General features: G+C 51.9%; 13 protein-coding genes across 13 annotated transcripts; 7 read left to right on the forward strand and 6 right to left on the reverse strand.

The window, feature by feature from the left end:
* Window positions 1-104: 104 nt before the first annotated feature.
* Window positions 105-1,657, reverse strand: CTAM01_12627 (4-hydroxyacetophenone monooxygenase; the record flags this gene model as incomplete). The annotated part of the gene is made up of 4 exons (XM_060528632.1): window positions 105-113; window positions 245-426; window positions 482-1,355; window positions 1,415-1,657. 4 exons carry the CDS (start codon window positions 1,655-1,657, stop codon window positions 105-107), a joined length of 1,308 nt encoding a protein of 435 aa, XP_060376662.1.
* Window positions 1,658-2,211: 554 nt separating this feature from the next.
* CTAM01_12628 (DszA family Xenobiotic compound monooxygenase) lies at window positions 2,212-3,820 on the forward strand (the record flags this gene model as incomplete). Its single annotated transcript, XM_060528633.1, has 5 exons — window positions 2,212-2,487; window positions 2,543-2,716; window positions 2,772-2,842; window positions 2,889-3,071; window positions 3,124-3,820. 5 exons carry the CDS (start codon window positions 2,212-2,214, stop codon window positions 3,818-3,820), a joined length of 1,401 nt encoding a protein of 466 aa, XP_060376663.1.
* A 319-nt stretch (window positions 3,821-4,139) lies between these two features.
* Window positions 4,140-6,018, forward strand: CTAM01_12629 (pantothenate transporter liz1; the record flags this gene model as incomplete). Its single annotated transcript, XM_060528634.1, has 8 exons — window positions 4,140-4,297; window positions 4,357-4,409; window positions 4,471-4,599; window positions 4,659-4,835; window positions 4,891-5,245; window positions 5,304-5,493; window positions 5,541-5,651; window positions 5,710-6,018. The coding sequence occupies 8 exons, from the start codon at window positions 4,140-4,142 to the stop codon at window positions 6,016-6,018; spliced, it is 1,482 nt and encodes a 493-aa protein (XP_060376664.1).
* A 111-nt stretch (window positions 6,019-6,129) lies between these two features.
* CTAM01_12630 (biphenyl-2,3-diol 1,2-dioxygenase) lies at window positions 6,130-6,624 on the reverse strand (the record flags this gene model as incomplete). The annotated part of the gene is made up of 2 exons (XM_060528635.1): window positions 6,130-6,151; window positions 6,218-6,624. 2 exons carry the CDS (start codon window positions 6,622-6,624, stop codon window positions 6,130-6,132), a joined length of 429 nt encoding a protein of 142 aa, XP_060376665.1.
* Window positions 6,625-8,892: 2,268 nt separating this feature from the next.
* Window positions 8,893-9,513, forward strand: CTAM01_12631 (GPI anchored serine-threonine rich protein; the record flags this gene model as incomplete). The annotated part of the gene is made up of 1 exon (XM_060528636.1): window positions 8,893-9,513. The coding sequence occupies one exon, from the start codon at window positions 8,893-8,895 to the stop codon at window positions 9,511-9,513; it is 621 nt and encodes a 206-aa protein (XP_060376666.1).
* Window positions 9,514-11,945: 2,432 nt separating this feature from the next.
* Window positions 11,946-13,689, forward strand: CTAM01_12632 (amino acid permease; the record flags this gene model as incomplete). The annotated part of the gene is made up of 2 exons (XM_060528637.1): window positions 11,946-12,139; window positions 12,210-13,689. 2 exons carry the CDS (start codon window positions 11,946-11,948, stop codon window positions 13,687-13,689), a joined length of 1,674 nt encoding a protein of 557 aa, XP_060376667.1.
* A 153-nt stretch (window positions 13,690-13,842) lies between these two features.
* Window positions 13,843-14,337, reverse strand: CTAM01_12633 (uncharacterized protein; the record flags this gene model as incomplete). Its single annotated transcript, XM_060528638.1, has 2 exons — window positions 13,843-13,898; window positions 13,959-14,337. The coding sequence occupies 2 exons, from the start codon at window positions 14,335-14,337 to the stop codon at window positions 13,843-13,845; spliced, it is 435 nt and encodes a 144-aa protein (XP_060376668.1).
* A 3,213-nt stretch (window positions 14,338-17,550) lies between these two features.
* CTAM01_12634 (YDG/SRA domain-containing protein) lies at window positions 17,551-18,774 on the forward strand (the record flags this gene model as incomplete). The annotated part of the gene is made up of 1 exon (XM_060528639.1): window positions 17,551-18,774. The coding sequence occupies one exon, from the start codon at window positions 17,551-17,553 to the stop codon at window positions 18,772-18,774; it is 1,224 nt and encodes a 407-aa protein (XP_060376669.1).
* Window positions 18,775-19,328: 554 nt separating this feature from the next.
* CTAM01_12635 (uncharacterized protein) lies at window positions 19,329-20,699 on the reverse strand (the record flags this gene model as incomplete). Its single annotated transcript, XM_060528640.1, has 1 exon — window positions 19,329-20,699. One exon carries the CDS (start codon window positions 20,697-20,699, stop codon window positions 19,329-19,331), a length of 1,371 nt encoding a protein of 456 aa, XP_060376670.1.
* Window positions 20,700-21,318: 619 nt separating this feature from the next.
* CTAM01_12636 (uncharacterized protein) lies at window positions 21,319-22,245 on the forward strand (the record flags this gene model as incomplete). Its single annotated transcript, XM_060528641.1, has 1 exon — window positions 21,319-22,245. The coding sequence occupies one exon, from the start codon at window positions 21,319-21,321 to the stop codon at window positions 22,243-22,245; it is 927 nt and encodes a 308-aa protein (XP_060376671.1).
* An 89-nt stretch (window positions 22,246-22,334) lies between these two features.
* On the reverse strand, window positions 22,335-23,462 carry CTAM01_12637 (glutathione-dependent formaldehyde-activating enzyme; the record flags this gene model as incomplete). The annotated part of the gene is made up of 1 exon (XM_060528642.1): window positions 22,335-23,462. One exon carries the CDS (start codon window positions 23,460-23,462, stop codon window positions 22,335-22,337), a length of 1,128 nt encoding a protein of 375 aa, XP_060376672.1.
* Window positions 23,463-23,839: 377 nt separating this feature from the next.
* CTAM01_12638 (major facilitator superfamily transporter) lies at window positions 23,840-25,423 on the reverse strand (the record flags this gene model as incomplete). Its single annotated transcript, XM_060528643.1, has 1 exon — window positions 23,840-25,423. One exon carries the CDS (start codon window positions 25,421-25,423, stop codon window positions 23,840-23,842), a length of 1,584 nt encoding a protein of 527 aa, XP_060376673.1.
* Window positions 25,424-26,540: 1,117 nt separating this feature from the next.
* On the forward strand, window positions 26,541-27,308 carry CTAM01_12639 (vesicle transport V-SNARE protein; the record flags this gene model as incomplete). The annotated part of the gene is made up of 1 exon (XM_060528644.1): window positions 26,541-27,308. One exon carries the CDS (start codon window positions 26,541-26,543, stop codon window positions 27,306-27,308), a length of 768 nt encoding a protein of 255 aa, XP_060376674.1.
* Between the last annotated feature and the right edge of the window lie 139 nt (window positions 27,309-27,447).

Consider the following 27,447-nt stretch of genomic DNA (forward strand, 5'->3'; position numbering starts at 1 on the left):
CGATCCCAATACGAAGTTCGCGAACATCAGGGATATCCATCGGGCTCAAATCGAAGCGGGTGAAAAGGAGGTTATCACGGCTGAATCCAGCGACTCTGAATGCCCTAGTGAGGCTGGCAGCTGTATTGTAGTGGGTGTGGTTGAGGATCAATAGTTAATAGTAATGAGGAGGTTGGGTTGTGATCCCATCGTTTTTGTGGTGCCAGAAACAGGGCGGTGCCAGGAAGTGGGTATGTTGACTTACAGTGATGAAGTTCGGAACCTCGGGAGCAAGCATTCCCAAGTAAGTGTCAGGGAATCCTGGTTTGCCGCCAGGTCTCCAAGCCCTCTGGAGATCAAGTCCTTTGTAAACGACAGGGAACTGCGTACTGAATGTAATGTCGTGACCTGTACTGCATATGACTGCGTCAACTTCGCGAAGAGTGTCTAATCACCGAGTCAGTGAAAGATGCTCCATAGATCAGCAGAAATTGGAACCCACCATCCACAGTCCGAATGCCGGTTTCAGTGAACTCTGAGATCCGGTCGGTGATGTAGTTGACATTTTCCGCTGTCAGCGCCTCGAGATAGCCCGGTCCAGGTGTCAGCCGACGACAGCCTACTGGGAATTCAGGTATAATCTCATCAGCAAGCTTGGAATCCGCCCCCAGCCGTACTCTCATAAGCTGTTTGATGTAATCTTCGGCCGCTGCATTCTGAGGTCCGTCTTTGAAGATTCCGCCGAAGCGGCTGAAAAGCTTTGCCTCCAGAGCTTTACGGAATTTGAGATACTTTTCGGGGTCTGCCCGCGCGTCTTCGATGTTTTCTGCAACAAAGTCTGCCAAGTCTTCTCCTCCGATTGGTGCTGCAACCCATGTTTTGTTGCGGGCATAATGATCAACTCTTGCAGCGATTTTTTGTAGTTGCGGGAGCACTTGTAGTCCGGAAGCGCCATTTCCAATGACTGCGATCCGCTTTCCTTTTGGGTCGAACTCAGGGTCCCAATTCGAGGTATGTCGTAGGTGGCCCTCAAACTTGTCGATCCCTGGATACTGAGGAAGCTTTGGGTCGCTGAAGTGGCCCGTGGCAGTAATCAAGAAGTTGGCTTCGTCAGTGACTACACCGTCGTCTGTTTGAATTTCGACGATCCATCTGGCCTTTTCCTCAGACCATTCCGCAGATGTGACGCTATGCCTGAAGCGGATATACTTGCGCACGTCGTACTTGTCCGCAATATCTTGCCAGTAAGATTGAATCTCAGAGCCGGTGGCATACGCCTCGGTCCAATCTGTCGATGGAGCAAACGTAGCCTGGTAAGCGTGAGCGGGTACATCGCACCGAACACCAGGGTAGATGTTGGTATGCCAGACGCCTCCCTTCGTTGCCTCGCGTATCAGTGACTGGTGCTTCGTGATACCATTCTCCTTCAACTTACAAGATCGTCGTTTCTCTCGTAGATTATGAGATCTAGGTTGGGAACCTTCGCGGGAAGTAGAATGGCAGCGGTGATGCCCGAAATGCCGGCACCCACAACGATAGCTCGGACACTTTGATGTTCATCAATGGGATGCTCTTCTATTAAGAAATGAGGGTTAATGGTTCGAAGAATATTGTTGTCAGCCGCTGGAAGGGAACTTGCACCATCGATAGACGGGTCTAGTATCGCGCCTGGCGCCATGATTGATCACTCTGACAAAAACGAGACGACAATGCTTAACACTTCTCTAAGTATGGATTGCGATTGAGTTTGTATCTTCATTATCGTCGATTACCGGCGTATCACATGGATGACGCAACTATCACGGTTGCTTGCAAATACCCCCAGTTCCCGATGCGATAGGATTGTGCATGCAGCGTCCTGCAGACACTTGGAAACAAATTTCCTTCGCATGTGTTTTGAGGGGAAGGAAGACTCGATTGGTTCCAGACAAGCATACAATCAAGGATGCATCAATTCTCCATGATACGCCATACGCTATCTAGCTTGCGAATTTACTAAATCTCGGGCTTGTCCGGGTTTTAATTCTGATAAGACATTGCGAAACTCGAACATCCGTACTTACTGCCGAAATCGGCTCGGACGAATTGCGTGATCCTTCAAGACCAAGTGCGCAATGAGTTATCAATGGGAATTTGCTCTCTTCCGCCGATGGCAAGTTGACAACAGACGCAGCACCGGCTCATTTCCGCCAACGAGTTGGACTCAGCGCAGCACGAGCTTACCCCGCCAAGATGGAACCTTCTGCCAGGCGGCAGATTATACTCAATGCATTTGACATGTTCACTCCGAGCCATCTCTGCTTCGGTCAGTGGCGCAGGGGTGAAGATGAAGTCGCCGACAAATTTAGAGATCTCAGTTACTGGACCAATCTCGCGCAGACACTTGAGCGGGGAGACATTCACGCTTTGATTCTGGCTGATACCTATGGTCAACACGATATCTACAATGGAAGCGCTGAACCAACGATACGGACAAGTTGTCAGTTCCCGATGGGCGACCCCGTTATCGTAAGTGACAAATGTAACATTTGTACCGATGGCCATGCATTGACATTAGGAGTAGCCGGTGACGGCGATGGCAACTGTAACGAAGAAACTTGGGTTCATTGTAACAACCAGTACGAGTTACGAGGCACCATTCGTCGTCGCAAAGAGGTTCTCGACACTCGACCATCTTACCAAAGGGCGGTTTGGCTGGAACATCGTCACTTCTTTTAAGGAATCTGCTGCCAAGGCCGTAAGTTAGACTCCGCAAAAAGGTCCTCGTCAAGATCATGCATAACTTTCTTCAGGTCGGGGTCTCATATGTCGAACATGATGAGAGATATGCCGCTGCTGATGAATACTTGGAGTTGCTCTACAAGTAAGGTCATATGAGTGTACACGAAGTTCCTAGGCTAAGAGGTCAGAATATGGGAAGGCTCGTGGGCAGACGATGCTCTCAAGAAAGATGCAACGAACAACATCTACGCCGATCCCAGTCGTATCCGTTGGATCAAGCATCATACGGCAAGGTTCAATGTGGATGCTCCTCACATCCTGCATCCTTCACCTCAAAGAACTCCATTTCTGCTTCAAGCAGGGACATCATCGTAAGTACGAACCACACAGTTCACACGCCTACTTTCGGCTGAACCTTCACAGCGCTGGCATAGCTTTCGCTGCCAAACACGCAGAGGGTATCATGATATCGGGGCTTTCACCTCACATCTTGGCGCCTCGCGTAGCAGCCATTCGTCAGCAAGCAGCGGAAGCTGGCCGTGACCCTGGTAGTGTCAAGATTTTCGCCGTCATTACACCAGTCATTGCGAGAACAGACGAAGAAGCCACTGCAAAATACCGCAAAGCCTTGGAATTTGCGAACTTCGAAGCTGGTCTTGCATTCTTTTCAGGTAATGCTGGAATAGACCTCGCCAAAGACGATTTAGACGCAGAAATAAGACCAGATGATGCTACCATTGATGGGCGGGTACACTCCATGGTCAGCAGTCTGAAATACCGTAGCGATGACATTCCAGTTTGGACGCCTCGAAATATCGGAAAAGTCATGGCCATCGGCGGGAACGGGCCTGTGCCAGTTGGATCGGCAGCTCGTGTTGCAGATTTCCTTGAGGAGTGGGTGAGGATTGCAGATTTAGATGGGTTTAACGTTGGATATGTCACAACCCCTGAGAGTTTCGAAGATGTGGTAGATTTGCTAGTGCCTGAGCTTCGCGGAAGAGGGCTATACGGGTACGACGGACTATCGGGAGATGGAGTCACTCTGCGTGAGAGGATGTATGGTGTTGGCCAGAAACATCTCCGCCACGACCACATTGGAGGTCAATACAAGTACAAGTAGTGCCATGATTCGTATGAAAGAGGGGAATGAGGTGGTCTCTGAGACTTGCTAGACATCATCCCTGAAGAGTGCACAAGAACCAGGATTTGGCTCCATTCAATCAACCCCCACTTGCCATGTTATGTTGTCATTCGTTCTAAAGTTGCATCAGTTCTGAGGACTCGGTAACAGGCCGATAATGTGCTCTGTCGGCCTCGCTCTGGCCAGCAGGGACACAAAGGGTTTTTGATGCCCCCTCCATGTCGGTACAAAAGTAAGTAGTATTGCGAATTACTTCTGATTACATCCGCGACCATCCACCTAACGACCTGCGACTGCCATGGACTCCCAAAATGCATCAACAAGAGATACTGGCAAGGATCTTGGGCCTCAAGAGCCCTCGTCATCAAGATGGGATCTCCTAAGCGGTGTCATATGGGATGGTCCTCGAACAAAAGAAGAACACCGCCTTGTACAACGCCTCGACTTCTTCGTATTGTAAAGAATCCCGTGTTTTGAAGATGTGCTCAGAGCTGCGCTGACCATGCTCACGACAGAAGCTGGGCTACTTTTGGATATTTCGTCAGGCTACTCGACTCAAGCAACATCAGTAAGGGCAACTCTTGGCACTAGGACACTGAAACAATGTATGAAGTTCTTACCAAAAATAGCAAATGCGTATGTCAGCGGTATGAAAGAAGACCTCGACTTTCAAGGCAACGAGTACAACCTGTTACAAACTTTCTTTACTTGCGGGTATCTGGTCGGTCAAATTCCTTCGCAGTTCTTGCTCACTCGCTGTAGGTTCTTGGAATGCGATTAGTTCTTATGTACAGCCCAAAAGCTTAACATCTGCCAGTTCGGCCCTCAATTTACTTACCCGTGGCGGAGCTCCTCTGGACCATTGTCACATTTTGTTTTGCCGCTGTCAAGGACGTTCGTCATGTCTTAGCAATGAGATTCCTGGTAGGATTCCTTGAAAGTCCCTTTGCCGTCGGCGTTCTGACCATCATGGGAAGCTGGTACACGCCTCGAGGTAAGAGCATCCATTGTGCGAAGACTCACTTCTTTGTCCTTACCTCGCCCCTTAGAACTCTCCAAGCGGATTTCAATCTTTTATTCGGCCAGCTATGCTGCTAGCATGTTCAGCGGATACCTCCAAGCCGCAATCTATCGAGGTCTCAATGGAGCCGGCGGCCTCCCAGGTTGGCGGTGGCTTTTCATTTTCTGTGGCATAATCTCGATCTGGGCTCCCATCTGGGGATTTTTCGCCGTCCCTGATAACCCTCATATCACAAGGGCTCGCTGGATGCGTCCGAGTGAGCAGGCAAAGCATATCGCGAGGATGGAAGCCATCGATCGGCGCAAATCCGAGCCTTTGACAAAGGCCAGGGTCTTGGGTATTTTCACGAACTGGCCCATTTACGTCTTCAGCTTCGCATTGATGTGAGTTCACCGTACCTCTCATGACACCCAGTATGGAACAGTCTGACATAACTCGCAGTTGCCATTGCGTTGTCACACAACCCCTTAACTACTTCTCTGTTTGGCTGAAGTCCTTGAACCGCTTTACGGTCTATCAGATCAACCTCTTTCCTACCGCAGCGCAAGCCGTCGGTCTCGTGACCACTCTGCTATATGCTTGGCTCTCTGATGGGTTGGGGAAGAGGTGGCAGGTTTTACTGATTCCAGCTGTTAGTACATGAAACATCGGCATCCCGATCTCGCTGACAAGACGCAGACCATCAACCTTATCGGCATGATCATGGTTGCAGTTGAATCAAGCTACGCGTTGACCTTTGTCGGATATGTTATCAACGCCGCTTCGTGGGGCTTTTGGCCGGTCCTCTACGTGAGCCACTCTTTCTGCGGCTTTCCTGCCTCTTTAATACTGATGTCGTCTACCTTAGGCCTGGGCAATTGAGATCATGCACAAGAACATGGAGGAGCGTGCGATCGTTATTGGGGTTGCACAGACCCTAGGCCAAGCTTTCATTGCATGGGTTCCAGGTTTGCAACTATCTTGCCCTCAATATCTTGAAAAGACGCTAATTGTTGCAGTCGTGATTCTCGATGTGGGTAAATATGCACCGTCCTTCCACATGGGGTTCTCCGTCATGTGTGGAGTGAGCGTTTTGGAGCTTTCGAGTATCTTCATAATCAGACACTTTGAGAAGCGAGGAAAGGCGAAGAACGAACAGTCCATCCTTAGCAACTAATAATCATCGCTCTCACTTCAGACTTCAACATTTCCGGTGTTGGTATATAATTGGAGATCTCATGGTCTAAGTATGCAAATGCTCGTACAGATAGATAATGTAGACGGTCACCTATGATTTGTAGTGAGAAAGCCTGCGGATGTGAGTGTTAGTCCTTGTCCGTGAGGTACCATCAATGTCAACACTGAGAAGTACTTACTCAATCAAGTTTCCGTCGGGATCTCTCACGTAAACGCTCTGGATGGGACCCTGTGCTCCCGTTCTCGCAACCACCTTCTCTCCCTCAAGAACCTGAACTCCGTCCCCTTGGAAGCCCTTGATCAGTTCCTCAAGATTGGTGCCATCCTCCACCAAGAAACAGAGGTCGGCCGTGCCCGGCAGTGCCGTCTTGGCTTTTGGCTCAAACTCCTTGCCCTGCTGATGCAGATTGATCTTGTGTGTGCCGAACTTCAGTGCGTGCCTCTGGACGGATGGATCTAACGGCGACGTGAATGTTTCTGCCTTCATCCCGAGGTACTTGGTGTACCATTGGACTGTCTTTGGGACGCTGGCGCAGGTAAGAACGAGGTGATCCAGCGTCTTGACGACGGCTCTGGCTCCGGACATGGTGATAGAACGGGGCACAAAGGTACGATGAAAACCTAGAGCCTTTGCGGATTGCAAATTTGATTGGCGTGACAGGTCGAGTCTTGGCAATGGTGGAGGTTTTGGCCTGGCTTGGGGTCTCTGCAAATGTTTTGCGCGAGGTTTAAAATGAAGAAGAAAAGGAATGGGGATTTGGAGAGCGGCAAGGACGTCATTAGTGCATTGCTTGGGCGGATCGTGCCGAGTTTCCGAAGCGTTCGGCTTGCGGATCCGGCGCCGAGTTTAGATTCGCCGGGACCCCACATCCGAGGCCCGCCGTTCCTAGTTCGGAATGAGATCCAGATCTTCCAAGCTACTTCGATATCAAGATCGGAGATTAATGAGATTTTCTTCTCGACAGCATGTGACTGCTTTTCTTGCTATTGTAGAATTCTACTAGTACACCATGAGGAAGATCTTAAGCGTACATCAATGGGCCAGGTGAAGGCTGGCTGTAACCAGCCACTTTGGAAATGTGATAGACTGGTAGAGCCCTAAAGACACAACACTTTCCCAGGATATGATGTACAAAAACTACACTCATCATAAATTCGTCAATGATATGTTTGGTTGGGTATCGAGGTAATGCGCAAGATCAACTTCATTCCCGGTGCAATTCTGCCTTGGAAAGCCACATCAACTTCAGTCTCTAATACACCTTGGTGAATCTCTAAGGTATGTTACTTTCAGCCTTAATCTAGTGCTGACGCTGTTCATTTGTAGCTTCTGCTGGCGGATGATACGAATGAGAGGTGTGTTGACAGTGATCACTCACTAGCGATCGACATCTGCAGTACGCAACACGAAGACGAGGCCAGAGGAGGATTCACTCCTCGCAATCCCACAATAGAATTGCCCATCCAGAAACTTTGAATCCAGCGTGAGGCAAAGTAAGATGCAGAGCTAGTCGAACACGAGCGCCCGTCATCTCGAGGCTAAGGCACATCGGCGTCAGGGGCAACCCACAAATGAAAGACCCCTGGACTTTAAGACAGTCATATGAAGTAACCATATTTGACGACGGCCTCATGTAGTTGTCTGATCGTCCTCAGTATTTTATTGGCTGTCTTGAGTCTGCTTGCGCAGGTGGCTGAGGCGGAGTGGGTGTACATGGTCCGAGATTTGTGCCACGACGCCCGCATGTGTGGGCTAACGAGTAGGGTGATATGGGCAAATGACAGTGTTATTGTTTGCATTCATCGTGGTCGCAAAGGCAGCGAGTGACGGATTTCGAAGCCCGAAGACGATTGAAATGGCTCTATAGACGTATGATATCAGGTGAAATCTCAACGCACGACGCTGGGTCAGTGATCGCAAGATCGATAGATATCGAGATGCAGTCTGGTCCCCATTGTAGCGGCCACGTACAATATGGTATCCTTTGTCTAATCGTTCTTGATGTGTAAATTAAATTCTGTAGGGCGGGAAGAGGGATTCAGGAAGCATCACTTGAAACTGCCAATTGGAGGGAAATTCAGGCTCACACGACAACGACGTTGCAAGCCACTCGCCATAGCCAGATTAAAACAACGTTAGCTACCGGCAGCTGAAAAACAAGCTTAAATCTGATTCGGCAGCACGACACCATGCTCACAGCCTGCCGCAGCGATGCATAACCGACAGGAGCTAAGTCCTGGCTGCAGTGCTGGCAGCGGATTGACAGGCAGACAGACTCCTATGAACAAACCCGGTGTCTGGGGTTTTGATGATCTTCTTGATCGTGTTCCTCGAATCAGCCTAGCCACTCAGCCTGACAACTTCAAGAGATCGAGCTTATCGACGTGCGCGGGGTAACTCCTCCCCGAGCTTACCTGCAGCCACAAGAAAGCTGAGCTCTCAAAATAAGCAATTGCTTAACCCCAGACCCTGGTTCCCGACGCCACCATCACCTCCTCTAACTTTGCTCAACGGCCACTTGAGCAAGGACGCTGACATCGCGGGCTAGTTTAGCTGCAGGAACAGAAAGATGCAGTTTGCTGTATGACACTGCGGTGATGCCTTCAATTGGACGCCACCACGTAATTGCTGGCTGCTCATTTCCGTTCAGTGTGGCAGCTGAAATGTTGCATCTCCGAGGAGGAGTAGCACAGGGCCCAATATCACAGCCTTACGTTGTGTGCCGTGTACTTAAGCATGAGATTTCCGAGAGAAAGTAGAAGGGCGATGCTGGGCCATCTCGGACATCAAGCAGCTCAACGTTCACCCGCAACCCTTCACTCTCGTTTCAACACACTCGCTTTCATAACCAACATGTTCCAGCTCAAGAAACTTCTTGTTCTGGCTCTCCCAGCCTTGGCTCTCGCCGAAGAGGCCTTCTCTCCTCTCAAGCGCCAGATTGTAGAGATCCCGTGCAGCGAGTCTGGCCGGAAAGACTGCGGTGATGGCTGCATTCCCTTGACCTACACTTGCTGCCCAGACCAGCAGGGCGGTTGCCCCTTGACGTCCACGTGCTGGCTCGGTAACAACGGCCAGTATGCGTGCTGTCCGATTGGCAAGCAATGTGTCGGTCCGGGCGGTGTCAACACGGAACCCGGCTCGACGGTGACGTCTACCCTCTTCTTCACGGAGTCGATTCCGGACGAGAAGACTTCCACGTCCTTCTTCGCGTCGACCTCAACCGCGACTTTCACCCTCACTTCCGAAATCGGGAGCACCTCAGCAAAGACTTCTCTTGTGCCTAAACCGACCACTTCTCTTCCGGCACCTCCGGTTGTTTCCAACACGCCGACGACGACTGCTACACTGCCGACGATCACCGCGAATAGTACCACGGCCCGGTCGCCCCCGGTCACGGTGAACGCAGCGAACACCCACGGTGGCTCGATCCTTCAGGCAATGGCTGCTGGTGCCGTAGCCTTGCTTGCTCTTTGAAACTTGTGTATACCGAGATGAAAATGTGTTCGATGTTCAGATCAACGGAAATGCTGTCGTCGAGGTGTAATAGTTGTCTGAAGAAAAGGGCGGGCGAATGTGGGTAAGAAAGAGAGAGGATCGATAGCTTTTGCAACCAAAACGTAATGGAAATGAAAATTGTCAGGTTGGACCTCGTCTCCCCAACTTTCCGTACCACCAAGGGATCCGCCACCATTATGGTTTGGCCGAGATGAGTCTCGAGCTTGCCTTCAGAATCCGGGGCTCCGGACCCAGACTTGCAAAGTGGCGTGCTTTCTCGTGGGGGACGTGTGATTAAAGGGCGCGCACAAGGCGTAACGGACATGTGGAAGCCTGGACGGGGTTCGCCCCGTCGTTATCGTGTGTGTGATGCAGATTTGACACCGGGACTAAAGCGTTTGAGTCAAACATGCTCATAGAGATATTTCGTATCTCTGAGCGGCCAAGAACGACGATGTTGAGCCACCGCGTAGCTAGCAAAACTTATAAGTCGGGATCGGGATCGGGATGGGTCGCCGACTAAGCACTAGTCAAAGGAGCTGGCGTCGGATCAGTTTTCCGTTTCTCTTGGCCGGCGAGCTGGATGCGGGGGAAACGGCAACTTTGAACCTCCACCGGTCCGCATCAAGGGTACCAATCAACGGGGACAGGTAGACTTGGAGATGGACGGTCTCAATTACCCTTTCCAGCTCCCTGGTCAAGGCTGATAAGCTTTGTAGGTCCCTTCTGAAGAAATGACAAAGTTGAATCATGTTCGCGAACGCCGACAGCATGTTTCTTGCAGTAGGATTCGTCTCGTATCGACCGGGGCGGCACAGAAGTCAGCCTTCCGGGGACATTGTCTTCAAACTCGGGCTTATGAAAAGTGGGCGTCTCAATTATTGCGTGCTGGTCAGGCGATCCTTATCGAAGGCGCGGTTCGGCACAAGGGAGCTCCAGGAACGCGACAGACTTAGACGCGATGTCTCCGTACTACTACTTTGCGGTTCAGGTATTTGGTGAAGGTCAACATCGGTGTTTAGAAATGTCGTTCGGAGCAAGTTTCCCAACATCCAATCAGACATCTGACAGGCTTCCCCAGGACCGAGAGGCCGGTGACACACTGCAACTAGGAATTTGCGCGATTTGATGGGAATTGGCGAGTGCATGTGCTGCCCAACTTCAAGGGACTCTGGAGAAAAAGATGAAAAGTTTACGTGATAGTTTGGTACGAGGGCGGGTACCATCGGTGTTTACCCCGTCGTGGAGTCACTCGAAGTGAAGGAATCTGAAATGCAGCCGCGCACAGGCAGCCACGTGATATGGGGCCTCTTGCCCAAGTATGTACTCAAGTACCGGTAAGGTAGTCTTAGGTAAGCTGCGGCTTGGATGTTTGCAGTTGTTCCGGGAGGTACGTACTGCTGACTCCAATTCCCGTCTCTGCCTGAGCCTCCAATTTGGACCGCAGATTTTCTCGGTGACAACTGCAACCACTTTAACCACCCGTTTTCCTCACGTTCTCAGTCTGTCAGCAATTCATTTCCAGTAACAACATGTGCCATCCTCGGACGTTAGCCTCTTATCAATACGGTGTGCCCGAATGTGTGGCCGAGTGTGGATGTCGTGTGGATTGCCAAGTAGATAAGCCTTCCGTCCGAGTTTACCCCATGGGTTCGCCATGAAAACGTTACCACACAGAAACAGCTGATGGACTGCCAGGTTTCTGCTTTCGGTTTAGTTCTTCCCCATGACTGGATCTGCCCGCCTTCTGCACCAGTCAGTGCCGAGAAGCCCTTTTGCGCCTTTCGCCTCCAAACAACATCCAACAAGGGTTCAGTTGCAGCTCGCGCGCCTGGGCATACACGCAGATACCGCAGAGTCAGTCAGTTTGTCGAATACCTAGTACCGTACCCACGCCGCAGAGGAGCACAGCGTACCATCAATACGTCACGTCGGCATTCCACAAGGGTTGATTCATCAGCGTGGGAGCGCGGCGGGCAGAAACAATGGGTTGGACTATCCGTACGCTCGCAGAAACCAACGGAGGCAGCTTCCGTTGCTTGGTCAAGCATGGGGCCTACGTACAAGTGTAGTGTAAGCTGCCCGTCTCACGACAGACGGGAATCTTTCGCCATGCTGCCCATCGCCCAGACTCCATAATACTGCAGCCATTTCCCCCCTCAGCCAGAAGCTTGGCCCTTTGTTCGCGTCGTTCTACTCTTCGCGTTCTAGAATCATTCCGTGGTTGCGCCGGGGACGCCCACCGACAAGCCTTGCCTGCGACCAGAGAAAAAAAAAGTTGCCGTACTAATATACCATAGCTACCCGCCCGCCCACATCGCAAACTCTCTCCCCTTCGACTGTTCTTCTTCTTTTTCTTTTCTTCGCCCAAGCCAGAGTCGAGGTCAGTTGATTACAACTACGATTCGACAATGGAGTCTGCGGACAAAGATTACAGAGGCGGCGGTCCCTTGACCGACGTCGAGTCCAAGCACAATGGGGAATCCTACCCTCGCGACGTCAACTTCGCCGCACTCAACGACCCCAATGACCTGGTCAATTCGCACGACCAGCTGTCGCGTGGCTTGAAGAGCCGACACATTCAGTTCCTAGCATTGGGTGGCGCGTATGTTTTCCGCCGTTTCTGCATGCCCTTAATTGGGTTCAAGTAATCGCAAACTGACGGGTACTTACAGCATCGGAACCGGTCTCTTCGTCGGCTCAGGCAGTATCCTCTCAGCAGTTGGCCCCGCGCCGCTGTTCATGGGATACCTCTCCATGATGATTGTCGTGTGGAACATCATGAACAATCTCGGAGAGATGGCCACCTACCTCTCGCTCAAGGGTATCTCGATCCCCTACTTTGTCGAACGCTTCGTCGAGCCCAGTTTGGCTTTCGCTGCCGGTTGGAACTACTGGTACGCATACGCCATGCTCGTCGGCGCTGAGGCCTCGGCCGGCGCAATCCTCCTCGACTATTGGAAAACACCCGTACCCTCGGCCGTCTGGATCACAATCATCCTGCTCGTCACCCTCGCTCTCAACATTTTTGCTGTCGAAATCTTTGGTGAGGCCGAGTTCTGGTTTGCGAGTATCAAGCTCATCACCATCTTGGGTCTTATCATGGTGAGCTTCGTCATCATCCTCGGCGGTGCCCCCGACGAAGGTCGCATTGGCTTCCTTTACTGGTACGACCCTGGCGCAATTACACCATACCTCGTCGGCGGAAACACTGGCAAGTTCTTGGCCTATTGGACTGGTTTCGTCCGTGCCGGTTTCGCCTTCATCACTTCCCCCGAGCTGATCGCACTCGCGGCCGGCGAGACCGTTGCCCCCCGTCGCAACATCCCCAAGGCCGCTCGCCGTTTCGTCTGGCGTCTGGCTATCTTCTACGGCCTCGGCTCCCTCATGATTGGCGCCATCACCCCTTCGAACGACGAGAGACTCCTCAGCCCTGCTTCCAACGCTGCTGCTTCTCCTTGGGTTATCGGAATTCAGCGTGCTGGCATCGGTGGTCTGAACCACGTCATCAACGCCGCCATTCTCACCAGTGCGTGGAGTGCAGGTAACGCCTTCTTGTACTCCGGCAGCCGTATCCTCTACAGCTTGGCCCTCAACAAGCAGGCCCCTCGCTTCTTCGCCCGTACGACCAAGCGTGGTGTCCCCTACACCGCCGTCCTCGGCACCTGGTCAATTGCTCTGCTCTCCTACCTCACCGTCAGCAGCGGAACCTCTACCGTCTTCACCTGGTTCATGAACATTAGCACCATTTCCGGCTTTATCGCATGGATTGTCGTCATGATCACCTACCTCCGCTTCCGCAAGGCTATGATCTACCACAACATGATGCACCGTCTGCCCTTCAAGACGCCCCTCCAGCCTTATTTTACCTGGTTTATCCTCGGTCTCCTCATCATCCTGACCCTTACCAACGGCTTCCAGGTCTTCTTCCCTGGCCACTGGAGCGTCTCGGACTTCCTGGCTGCCTACATTACGCTGCCCATCTTTTTCGTGCTGTACATTGGACACAAGATCTGGTTCCGTACGCCGATAGCGCGCAACGTGGCCGACGTAGATGTCTTGACCGGCGTTGCCGAGATGGAAGCCATGGCGGAGCTCGACGAGGAGCCGATCCCGAAGAACCTGTTGCAGAAGGTTTGGTTCTGGCTTGCTTAGATTTGTGGAAGGCACAGAAAAGCATTTAGCTCAGCAAATGGTTTAAAAGTTTCAGATACCAGACAGAATAAATATTCATCGTACAAACCTTGTCATTGTCCAGATCCCTTAGTGTAGTGTGAAATTATGTCCCGTCCGCTCTCGCAAGTCCCTTCAAGATCCGCCGCCACCGCCACCATCGCCATTAGCAAAGACGTTGCGCGATGTACCTAGAATCACCCATGTCAGCACGGACATGAAGAAGCTGACCAGCATGTCACGCCACTCACCTGCTCTCCTCACCGTAGTCTCAATAATGCGCCCCTCCTCGTCGACATGATACGACTTCCCCTCATGACTCGGCAGAGCCTCAACCGCCTTCACGACAGGAGGCTTCAACATCATCTTAAACTTGCTCAACACACTCATCGTGTCAGCAGGCGCCTTGGCTTTGGGTATTTCCTTTACGACGCGCGTGGAGACGTAGTGGTAGTCATCGGAGCGGGCAGGCTGGGGTTCGGTGCCGCGGAGGGGGTGGTCGGAGGGGTCTTCGGCGTTGCGGATGAGAGGGTGGAGAGAGTTGGTGTCGGAGGCGACGAGGGTTTCTTGGCTGAAGACGGATGGGGTGTAGCTCTTGGTTTCGGGTTGAGATCCTTGGGTGCTGGCCATGGTTGTGAAGAGTCGCTATGAGCGGATATCGTTAGCTAGAACCTTTGGTATTGAGAGTAGTGAATTGTCGCAAACCTCGCAGAATGTTTTGAGTACGCTGAATTCGCGCCTGGTTATGTACCTAAATGTCGATGCCGCGGCTACGGCTGGTCAAGTTAGCCTACTTCATCCAAGAAAAAGCTGCATATACTACGGCCAGAATCTGCTGACGCTCGCTTCCGGCAACTGGGCACGAAACTCCGGCGCTCTATGTGCGGTGACGGATACCCTGATCGAACGAAGGATTCTAGCCAAGCTTGTTGCCCTATCGTGCAGCTGTGCTAGAGCAGCCAAGCCGCAGTATTTCACTTGCTGGTCGGGCGTCTTCGTAGACAGGCTTCGGCGGGATTGGTGCGGCACAGCAGTCGATGGTAAGTCAGGTGCTAGTCAGCCAGGTGATGTTCTCGTATCAACGTTCATACGATTACGCCGCATGGTGATAGTTGAGCCCTTATGAATGCCAATTGAATATTATGGTCGAGTTGAACAGGAATTTAAAGTAGTTTCCGCGATTCTCAATACCTTAAGGACTACGTAACTGCGTCGAGTGGGCAGGCACCTTCTCGGGCTGTAGAGCACCTGCCTCATTCGTTCAGTCAAGATATACAGCTTGCCAAAAACGCAGCATATTCTTCTCTGGTAATTAGAGGCAAGCAACATAGGAACTGTAGAGCAAAACATCATACGATCGAGTAGAGTCGAAGCAACACTTGAAGAAGCCCCGTCAACTTCATAAATCAACTAACCAAAATTATAGAATTACTTTTTGAAAATGTAATCAAGGCACGATCCCAGTAAAGTACAGCTGATAAAGCACATCGCCAGCTCTACTGAGGGGCACGTCGCATTGCGCTGTCCGAGAATGATAGTCCGCTGTGTTTCGATTGGCTGAACATCTGCAGAATCCTTGCTAAAACTCAGCAGCCAGTCCGCAAACAGTCAAGTAAAACTTGAAAAGTAAACTTGAGAATTACAGTTGTAACTTTTAGAAAAAACTTTAATGTAATTCTCCATTGCAGAAAGGTCTGACCCCTGTTATTCCTTTCAAAACACACCATGTACCCTTCGTTAGGACACATAGCGACGGAGTTCCGGTGTGTCCGTCTGTGAGGTATAAAGGCGCCATCATCCGCACAGCTCGTCCTAAGCTAATCCTCCATCCCATCGCAACACCCAGTCACATAGCAGCTAACATATACTGATCATCACTTAAGAAAGAGTTGACTAAGCATTGACTTGGGCGTCCCATGATATGCACGACTAATTCCCTTAAGTTGAGAAACACTCGCTAATCTGTCACCCAAACATCATCTTCCAGCAGAATACCAGAGAATCATTGACCAGGCGTTCGGCCCTGTCGGTCACATAAACAGCAGAGGACCGTAAAATAAGAGCGTCTCCCAATCATGCCCTCCTAGACATACTCTCATAAATAAATGCCATAAGGACACTTCATAAACATATGTCATGAACAAAAGCCTGGAAGGCACACGCCGACCACATAAGCAGCTAGATTGTACCGTTGCTGCATCAAAAGAGAGCCAGGTGCGAATCGCACACAGTATCTAAGCATCTGGACGACAGATTGATCTCGTTCCAATATACATAACGCCTTTACACATTGCTATCCGACCGAGTTGTCTAAGCTACATAGAGGTCCTCCATACCAAATAACAGATTGAAGATCACCTTCAGAGGGCTTGAAATCGATCTCTCGCCTCATCAGGCCTACATAGGTACCTGATCAGGAGGTAGAGCACTAAGTAATTGTTCATCTCCATTCAAGACCTCTCGTACGTGTGTGAACCAGTCGCCAAATACCCCTAGTAAGCTGCCCGCCCTCGATCGTCACCAACAAGCCACCACACGCTCTTGAGCAGACAAGTCGGTGAACACCAGCACTCGGGTCTCTGCACGCCTCCTGGAAGACCAGACGTGCCACACCCTCCACTGGAATCTGCCTGATTCCATTCCCTCGGATTATCCCTCCAACCGCCTTGCCATCTGCCTTGGTCGGCAGAAACGACCGCCCCGTTTCTGCCTAAATCGTTGGGGTTTTGTTTCGAAACTACTGGTCGGACTCGGCCCCACTTTGCGGCACCGGGGCCGAACATTCACACCTCCCGGGCCCGGCTTGTGTCAACCATCACCTCCGGCTGCACCAGTCGAGAGCTCTCGCCTCCTCACAACTTGGTAGATAGATGCCTCGATACCTGGCCTCAAATCCGGCCCTTTCTCAGCAATCTCCACCCTATACCAACTTCTCTTCTTCTTCCCTTTCTTCAACTTCTTTTTTCTTTCTTCTCTCTGCCAACCACATCACAAGCTCCATCCAACTACGACAGCTTTCTCTTCTCACCAACGACAGCTTGCTTTCTTCGACAAGGAAAGCATTCAGCCCCAAACACCAAAGACAACCCCCCTTCCGTAAGTTCGTCTTCCTGTTTTCTATTTTCTTCTGTTTTTTCATGATGTTCCCCTTCGTCACCTCTTCCTTTACGATCTTTGCCTTGGTCGTTTTCATTCTTTTCCTTATCCTTCGTTACTTGTCCCTTCATACCATTTGCCTTTGTCGTTTTTATTGTTTTCCCTGTCCTTCGTTATTTGTCGCTTTATGATCTTTACCTTGGTCGTTTTCATTATTTCCCTTCTTTTCCTTATTATCTTTCGTTTTCTCTACTTCCATGACTTTTACCATTATTTTGTTCAGTAGTCCCCTTTTTTCTCTTATTATCTTTTGTTACCTCTGTTTCCATGATCTTTGCTTTTGTTATTTTTACTAGTTCCCTTATTCCCCTTGTTATCTCTCGTTACCTCCCCTTTTATGTTCTTTACTTTTATTAACTCTATTGTTTTCTCTATTCTTTATTATTACTATAACTCGTCACCTCCCCTTTTATGTTCTTTGCCTTTGTTATTTCTATTGTTTTCTCTATTCTTTATTATCACTATAACTCGTTACCTCCCCTTCCATGTTCTTTACCTTTGTTGGTTCTATTGTTTTCTCCATTCTTCATTATCACTGCAACTCGTCACCTCCCCTTCCATGTTCTTTGCCTTTGTTGGTTCTATTGTTTTCTCCATTCTTCATCATCACTGCAACTGGTCATGCGTTCGCTCTCGCTCGCTCGTATTCGTCCATGATACTTACTATGGGAAACAGGGAATAGAAACATGAGCCTTTCTTTAGGTGCTGGTGGCAATGGTGGCTTCGGAGGTGGAGGTGGGGGGGTAGGCTCAGGCCTGCCTCCTACACCTTCCGGCTACGGAGACGTAGCCGCCTTTATCAGGACCTTCGAGGGGAAGGTCGCTAGCCTTCTCTCACTGGCCGCGAGGTCAGTGAGCACCATTGCTACTGGTGAGGTGGCCGATGCTCGGAGGGTTGTGGCCCTTTTTATACGATGGCTGAGTGAGGTTTGGTCGCGCTTCCCCTCCCAGGTGCCGCGGGAGATCTTGATGGCAAGATTCGCCATCAAGAGGAAGCTCGAGATCATCATGAAGACGCCGTCAGAGGGTCTCCAGGAGAAGAGACATCGCTTCTTTCTGGGGCCAGAGAAAAACAGCGCCCGAGACCTTGTCCAATGGCTCAACGCCCTGTCCGACCGGCCTCTAGAGCCCCCTCGACCGGCTTTGCCCACCCTCGCGCCTACCCCAGCTCCGACTTCGTCGACCGCCGCCAGATCAACCAGGCCCAACTCTTCGACAAACAGGTCGGCGGATGGTGTCAAGCCTGTTCCCCGCGACCATCCCATCTGGGGTGTCTTGGGCATCATGCATGGACTCGGCCTGCGACCAGGAAGCAAAACGCAAGCATTCAATCCTGCCTACGATGAATACAAACGGTCAGCCAAAGTTCTCGGACACAATGGCTTGGCAATTGGACAGTGGTTTCCGAATCAGTTGTCTGCGATGTGGTACGGCGGACATGGCGAGTCCAACGCGGGCATCTCGTACATGAGAGGGCCAAATGGCGAACCGGGCCCTGCCCTTTCCATCATCATGGCAGAGAAGTACAGTGATATCGACGTCGACCGTGGTGACGATATTGTCCACTGCGGAAGCAATTCACTTGATAACACATCGAGCAACACTCCCGTCGGACCGCCCGTTCGGGGCAATGCAGCTCTCTTGGTTTCCAAGGAACGCCAGTCTCCTGTTCGTGTCTTTCGCAAGGCGAAGAAGGGCAATAACGGCTCCGCTTACGCGCCTAAAGTCGGACTGCGCTACGATGGCCTCTATGTTGTTGTCGGTTACAGTAAGGCCACAAACGACAAAGGCGGCATCTACCATAAGTTCACCCTGAGACGCGGAGATGGCCAGCCTTCTCTTGATACTCTCAGAAACATACCCAGCAGAAAGAAGCGGAGAGATTATGCAAAGATCGACGAAGGCTACTAGTTCCGACAACTCTTTCGACTGAACTGCTTCATTCCTACGAGCAGGGCGACACAGTCTACTGGTCAAGAGAACCTTACTCTAGGTGGAAGGAAGCTGTATGGGCATCGAGTTTTCTTTTCTTTTTCTTTTTCTTTTCGGGGCCGAGGGGGCCATATTGGCTCTAGCAGCATGATCAGGCATGATCATCAGGCAATCGTTTCCATTGAAGGATCGTCGCCAATCATCATTGCACTTTCTGGGCCTGGGGTAGGCTACCGTGGATGGTATCGGCAAGATCAACAGGATTACTTTCCCATTGAAGAATCGTTTCTAGCTGCATTTTGGGCGTTTACAAGGGTCTTCAAAGATTCAGAGTCTATGGGTGGTGGAGGTAATATCGGAGGAGAGCTAGGGGACTTCACCACAGACAGTCGTATCAGACACATCGAATTTGCGATCAACCAGGCTTGACTTCCATTTCGTGATGTTCATGAACAGTGAAACTTGCGATATCTGCAGAATTTGTGGAATTCATAGGAGCCGTGTTTGCCATCTATCAATGCTCCGGAACGCCGTCACAAAGAGCTGCCCCTCTTGTAAAACCACAGCCTCGCATCTTCAATGCCCAACGCGCTGACCAAGAGTATCTTTCCAAACGCGTCAATATCATCAGCAGCAGCATCCCTCAAGGCTTCCTCAAAGCCCTGCTTTGTAATCACAAGGTGCTGCTTCTCCTTCCAAGCAACAGCAAAGTCAACTACGGTAGGCGCCTTCCAAAGATGAGCGGACATGGTCCACGACTGACAAAACACGTATCGTTCCTCACATCCATTGGTAAGCGTGCCGACCAGAGCACTATAGGCAACAAGGAAGAAACAGGTGAAGAATATGGTACGTCGAGCTGACTCTTGGAAGATCCATTCCTGCCAAAAGTCCTTGGTCGGGCATGCGGTGTAGTCTTGGGCCGGGCCAGTGGCAGGCTGTTCCGGTTCCCACTTCACAAACGGCAGTAGGGCGAGTATGGTGTGTTCTAGAGAGGATAAGGTGTGCTGAGCGGAGGCCCGCATGGAGATGTCGCCGTCGAACAGGCGGATTATTTGGTAGAGGAGGATGGCGTGGAAGCGAGCTAGAATGTCGAGGCGGTTCTTGGGCATTGGTGAGGCGAGCAGCTCGTGAGCTCTGGCTTGGATGGTACGTAGGACGAAGGATGAGTTGATTCTGTTCTTCGCTATGTAAAGAGCGCAGCAGGCTTGAGCATCTGGTGAATGTACAGTCAGATTCTTCCCATGGATAGTGGACTTGGGCGAGGGCGACATGAGGTACTTACCTTGCATGTCTCGGGGCATGTGGGCTCGATACAAACAGGGATGGCTCCACGGAGCTTGGTTCTCCATCACCACCGTGGTCGGAACCTTTTTGATTTCATCAAGGGCATACTGAAGACGGTTGGCTATCACACTCTCAAGTGAGCCTGGGGCAGAGTCGTAAGATGGGACAAGCATATCGTCTGGCTTGGGCGTGAGGGAAGGAGCGATCAAGGCCCCTTCGAGGAAGGCTTCACTGGTGATGAGTTCGTCAAAGGCCAGATCAAAGTTGACATCTTCCAAGTCTCCCATGTCTAAAGGTAAAAGATCCGGATTCTGGGACCAAGGAGTGAGGGAAGCGCTGGAGCCAGCGTTGTCGTCGAGGAGGGGAACGGGACTTGGAGCTGCACTGCTTTGATTATGCTGTCGCCGAGGCTTCGGGGTTCGCACAACGAGATCGCGATTGCTCGCCTTTGATCTGATCGGGATTGGCGGAGCGGAGTAGTCGCAGGCGATATTCCGCCTCGAGCACCGCAAGCATGCCGGTTGGCCGTGGTCGCATCTGCGCTTGGCTTTGGTGCAGGCTGTACATGTTTTCCGCCGTGGCGGCGGGTTGGCCCGCTCAAAGAATGAGTTTGACATGTTGGCCGATGCCCGCGTCGATTTCCCCCGTTAATGAGTGAAAGGACATCTGAATCTGACTGTCAAATTGAAGATAGGTTATGCCGTCACACTCCTCGAGGAAGCTTTCCAACCAAATTGAATGAGTGTCAAAGCACTGAAGGTGAGCGCTGAACGGATCTCATTGAGACGTTGTCAGCGCTGCTCGGTTTGAGCTTACTTAATCTGGCGGGATTCCGCCAACATTTCCCACTTCATCCTTCATCCTTCATCTCCTTTGTCTGCGTCTTTATTTGCAAGAAACACCAAAGTACTTATCGTTCCGACCAATCAGCCATGTATAATGTGCGATCAATACCATCAAGCGAAGCTGGCGGCGTCCCGTCGTCGGTCGCGCATCGTTGAAGGATTCCCGCGATGAGGACTTCAACGAATTGATGGCATCAATCATGGATTCTCAACATCCGGCATGACCGCTATCCTTTTGTGAGTATATAAAGCGCCGAGAGAACTGTTCTGACCTGCTACAGATCAAGCAGTCTCATCACAATATCTTCTTCCAATCGACTCTCACCGCGTTTCTTCCCTCACGTTTCACTTGGACTTATCAACCCAGCTTCGACATCACACACATACTGCAATGTCTCAACACACCATCTTCGTCAGCGGCGCAACAGGCACGGTCGGCGGTTCAGTCGCGCGAAACCTCCTCGCAGCCGGCATCGCAGTCCACGCCCTCGCCCGCAACCCAGACTCTCCCGCCGCCAAAGCGCTCTCCTCCCTCGGCGCCTCTCTCACCCCAGGAGGCTACGACGACGAAGGTGCCCTCGAGGAGGCGATGAAAGGCATCACAGGGGCCTTTTTGAACCTGATGCCCGACTTCGTCGACCACACCTGGGAACTCAAGACGGCGAAGCGCATCATGGCCGCTGCCAAGGCGGCAGGCGCCACACAATTCATCTACAGCAGCAGCTTCTCGGTAGACGCTCCTCAGAAGCTCAAGTACTGGGATCCCGAAAGCTTCACTGCTATGGTCCTTCTCTCGAAGCAGGCTATTGAGAACGAGGTCCGGAAAGCGGGCTTCGAGCACTGGACGATCCTACGACCCGGGAACTTTACGGCGAACTACATCCTCCCGATCGTTGCCGTGTACCCGGATCTTGCCAAGAAAGGGCGCTTCGTAACAGCTCTGACGCCCGAGACGAAGTTGCCGACGGTGGACCCGAACGATATCGGACAGTTTGCGTTGGCGGCGTACCGGGATCCTGTCAAGTTCAACACTCAGGAGATCTCACTTGCGTCGGAGCTCCTCACCGCAGATGATATCATGGGGAAACTTGCGAGGTTTACGGGGAAGGACATCAAGGCTGTCTATCTCTCTGATGAGGAGGTTGAGGCGCAGAAAGGAGGGAACCCGTTCTTGGCTGGACAGCTGGCTATGCGTGACATGGATCAGTTTGCTGATATTGAGGGGACAAGAAGCTGGGGAGTTGCCTTGGGGACCTTTGACGAATATCTGGAGCGGGAGAAAGAGAGGGTCAGCGAGACCTATGGACATCTTGCATAGACTTTTGTAGGGTGGTTTTCTCACAGGCTGCAAACGAGAGGAACGAGGACAACATACCAGAACCATGAGTCGATAGGATATATCAGACATCATCCAATATTAAACCCCCAAGCCTCGCTATGCCTCTCCCTCCCCCATCTCGCCATACCCTCCCCCAACCCCTGCGTCACCCCAGCATCATATCTCATCCCGCTGTCCGCCCACGCAACCCTTCCCGTCCTCCACGTAACCCACTCCTCCGCCAAACACCCCTCAGGCGCCCTCAAAATTCCAGCAGCGACATTGACCAACCTCTCTCCATTCGCCTGCTTCCTACCATCCACCCCAAAATACGCCATCGCACTCGCGCCACACGTCCCGCAGAACGACCGCCGCACGTTCTCAGACGACTTGAACGTCTTGGCCGTCCCACCGAGCTGGAGGCCCTCGGGCACGGAGGGGGTGATGCAGCTCTCGGGGATACAGACCCATGCTATGGCGTGGACTCCCGTTTGGAGACGGCAGTCGTCGCAGGCGTCTACGCAGGCCGGCCACTTTCGCGAGTCAACGGGCGAGAGCCAGGCTTCGTAGGCTTTATCCTCGAGCATGGAGGGTTTGGGGCGGGAGATTGTAAAGGAGACGCCGCCGCAGTGGCATTGCGCGCGGAGGACCTCTTCGCCATCGACGCCGACTTCTCGCCCGTGTCTCGTTGTAGGCGTCGCGGCTTCAGATTCGTCCTTCTTGGGATTCCAAAAGTTCATCTCTTTGCCGTTCACCGCTGGGAGCCATTCATATAATCCCCCGCCCGGCGCGGAGGCCGTGTTGACGTGAGACCGGATATCCCAGACGGCGGGTACATCATCCTGATTCGCGTCAAAGATGGACGCCGAGATAACCCAGTCGTCGTCGTCGACGCCCACGTCTCCGATGTGGCAGCTGCACGTACTGCAAAAGTACCGTGTGCTCGAGGCCGTCGCGTGGCGATAGGCCGTGAGAGAGGATGACAGCGAAGACGGGGCGATGAAAGAGGGGGATACGCCGGATGGGAGAGGCGCGTGGAAGATGCAGAGGGTTCCGTGAGTGTAGCGGCAGATGCTGCAGTGACAGAGGTGGACTCTGAGGGGGAGGGAGGAGGTGGGTAAAGTGAGGGTAAAGTGGACGGCTTTGCAGTAGCAACGGGCCGTGAGAGTCTTTGTTGTCGGGGCAGACCCGGCGGGTTGGGGATGGTCTTCACTCATTGCAATGTGAATTGTTCAAAGCCACGTTGAGAGTGAGGGGATATTCGATGAATTGCGTTGAAACATGATGAAGAAATGAGGTACGGAGCTTGACTTGAGCTACCGGTCTCACTTCCTATTTCAGCTGAGCGATAAGAATCAACTTGACATGACGCCGAAGGGCGTGGTGCAAGTCGAGTTAGCCTAATATGCGGGGTTCAACCGCCACGAGAGAACCGCGCCTACAACGCCTTCAACATAAAACCATGTGGCGTTGCGATGTCGGATGACTTTCTCATAACTATGTTTCATTACATATATAGCTAAAGGTAGATTCAAACAATTGTCTAAAAGGGTATCACTTGTGGCCGCGTTCATACTCATATTGTATCACACTCTTATGCTGTGCTCTTCCTGCTCTCCTTCTTGAGCACCTTGTCCTTTGCGTCCTGGCGCCACTTCACGCCCCAGTACATGATGGCCAGCAATGCCGGACTGAAGACAATATAGAGAAGAGCCAGAAAAGTAAAGGCCCAGCCCACGCCCATCCCGTTAATCATGGGAATTATCGCTGCAGTCGCAGCCGCACCGAGCAGACACCTCGTAAAATTGTTCGCCGCCGTTGCAGTCCCGGCTTTCCCTGGGTGGATGTCGATGATGAGCGTATTGGTCGTGTTATTGAATCCAATCATGCCGACTCCGAAGAGAAAGAGCAGCACGCATGGCACAGCCACGGGCGCTCGAAGGTGTAGAGCCCAACCCCAGATGAGCAGCAGAATCGAGCTGAGATACAGCAGCGGAAGACCGACTTCGAGGCGGGCTTTCTCAATGGGGAACCCAGTCATGTCTTGCTGACGAGACTTATCGTAGGGAATCCCAAGGCGCTTGCAATGCCGGCGGTAGTTCCAGTTGATTAGAGGTCCTACAAGAAAGGCAGCCACGACTGAGCCGCCAGCCATGGGCAGGTACATGAGGCCGACCTTAAGACTGTCGAAACCGTAGATCTCCTGGAACTGGGTCGGCATGGAAGAGGCGATAGCGTAAAACCCAGCAAAGACAATGGCGCTGAAGCCGAGAAGTAGCCCAAGCTCTCTCTCGAAGAGTAGACGAAGTGACTCAAACGGGCTGATCTTGAACTTGAGACTTGGTTTGACAGGGTTTGATGCTCCTGTTGTTTGTCTCGTTACCGGCGCTCCATCTCCCTTCTTGGCTCTGTAATGGTCCTTGATAAGCTGGAAGCCGGTTCGGTAGAGCTTTGGCGGTCGCACGGAGCCATCATCCACAATCCTCCTGCAAGTCTCTGGGAAGAAGAGAAGAAGAACGATGAAGAAGACGCCGGCCAGAATGGCAAGAAACCAAAATATAGATCTCCATCCTAGATACTGTGCTAGAACACCACCGAGGACTGGCCCCAGTGCGGGCGCTAGAACAATGGGTATAACAGTAAGACCAACGTACTGTCCCCTCTCAGCCGATGTGATGCTGTCTGCCACGACAGCTGAGGCCAGAGCAACGGTGCTGCTAGAGCCTGCAGACTGGATGCAGCGAATGACGAGCAAAGAAGCAAAGTTCTGCGAGAGCGCAAGGCCAATGTTGGCCGCGATGTAGACGACGAAGCAAATCACATATGCAGGGCGTCTGCCGCTCTGATCAGCCAGAGAACCGATGAACATAGGCACGATTCCCTGAAATATCATGTAAGTCGTCAGGGTAAGGTTCATGTCCGAGTCGGAGACGTTGAACTCGTGAGCGAGAACGGTCAGAGCGGGAAGGTAGATTTGCGCGGTGAAAGGCGAGAAGAAGGCAGCCAGAGCGGCTCCCAGCACGATGAGCCGCTTCTCCCATGTCGTATAAACTGTAAATGGTGGAGGCTGTTGTTCTTCTGGCGGTGTAGCTGCTTCCTCGTCCACTATTGTAGATTTGGTAGAGTCGACCGGTGGCGCTGACATGTCTGAAGACGTGGGACTCGTTGGTCGAGACATTGTTGGCGATGATGTTTGATCTCAGTCTTGGCCAGCCTTGATACAGAGCCTGATGATGGGAAATGCAGTAAGAGGAATGCCAGTCATTGGGGCAAATGTATTGATAAATACATGTTATTGCCGAGATCAGGACTTATGATAAAAAAGTCCGTCTGCGGCTAAGTAGTTGACTAGGCAGTCATTGGGGCATAATCGGGCATTTTGGGGGCTTTGGGGCCATTTGGGGGCATTTGGGGCGCAGATGTAATCGATCACCGCTCGTTCGGTGGAACTAATACGACATCGTTGTCAGAATGCATACTCGGTGCCGAGTCGGCGTGTGTCGAAGAGTGAGCGTCGGCTGGAGTTGCGACAGTATCAGGCTAGCGGACAATAAGACTTCGGTATCTCTCTGTCTTAGTCAATCTGTGCCCCGTGGGTCTTTTGCGGCCCAAGTAGAAAAAAGCGTAAGATCCCGGCGATAATCACACTACCGCGTGACTTATCCATCGCGGACCTTGACCCGAAGCCCTCGAACGGAGTGCTGAGCGGGCCGCTCTCGGCAAAGGCATATAATCATGGTTGTCTCGTCTATTCGATGGTAGCAGAAGAAGAAAAGTTCAGCCATAAGAACGTGTCATGGTCATTGAAAAACAACATGATGTGATGAGTGCGATGGAATATCGAGGTGAAGTTGAAAGTTTTGAGTTACACTCGAACTTACACGGAACGCCAAGAGGGAGGAGGACGGGAGCCAGGGAGGAAGGCACCTCCGGAATGGGGCGGACCGTCTTCGGGAAATTTCGACACTGTACGTACACACAGTACGTACAGCTCTGTCATCGATTGGGAAGGCGGTAACGTGTTTTCTTGGAGAAGCCACCTGGAGACTTGGAGGTACCCTTGTACTTTTGGGAGGGAGCTCCAGCATGAAGTGTCCAGAGCTCCGTCGGGCTTCAGGCAGGCCCTTACCTTAGACCTCAAGACCCTGCATTCACTCAAGAGCTGCTCTCGATATCTACCCTCTTAACCTCTCCTGTCTCGAGAACTACCCTACACATCTTCAGACTCGGTGCCCTGTCGCATATCAGCCCAAAATGGTCAGTCGTGCAGACTCCCTCCTAACCTTAAACCCCAGATGCGCCGTACTAACAAGCTGCAGAACGTCCAATACAACTCGGCCCTGCGCCAGAGCAAAGCCATCCGCAACGACCTCGAGAAGCTGTCCTCCTCAGCTGCGCAACCAGCTGCCTTGACCCCCGCCGAGATTGGCAATGTGTCTGCATCTCTCGCCTCTTTTTCCAAGACCGTCGACGAATACAACCAACTAGCTCGCCAGGAGCTCGTACCCAAGAAACAAGAAGAAGCCTACGAACGAGTGAAACGGTTCCGCGATGACCTCTCCGATTTCCGCTCTCAGGTCGACTCTCTCAAGAAGGCTCGCGAAGAAGCCGCCCACAACAATAATCGAGGCGAGCTGCTAGGCCGTCGAGCTTATGTCACAGCCACCCCCGAGAACCCCTACGCCAACGTCAATAAGTCGTCCCAATTCCACAGCCGAGGTGCTTCGACAGGTCAGGCCGGCGGCGGTGGGCTGAGCATGGGCGGAAACGATGTCACAAGAGAACAACACGCCCTGCGAGAGCAGAACTTCTTTGCTAGCACCAACTCAGCCTTGGACGAATACATTGCTCGCGGGCAAGCCGTACTAGGCGATCTCGGAACGCAGCGCGAAATGCTCAAGAACACCCAAAAGAGGCTCTACTCTGTCGGCAACACGCTGGGCATCTCTGGCGACACCATTCGCATGATTGAGCGCCGCGCCAAGGAAGACAAGTGGATCTTTTGGGCCGGCGTCATCATCTTCTTCCTCTTCTGCTGGGCGTGCATACACTTTTTACGGTAAACGCACATCACATTTGGAGTCGCGCCGCCAGAGACGAGAAAACAACGCTGGGCAATAAGCAGGGTAAAAGGCATTGGGGAGTCGGCTGCAGTATATGCGCCATACAAACTTTTTGTCATCATCGGAGCTCTCACTGTAC

This window comes from Colletotrichum tamarilloi, assembly GCF_030869305.1.
Source record: "Colletotrichum tamarilloi strain Tom-12 chromosome Unknown Scaffold_80.1, whole genome shotgun sequence".
Lineage (NCBI taxonomy): Eukaryota > Fungi > Ascomycota > Sordariomycetes > Glomerellales > Glomerellaceae > Colletotrichum > Colletotrichum tamarilloi.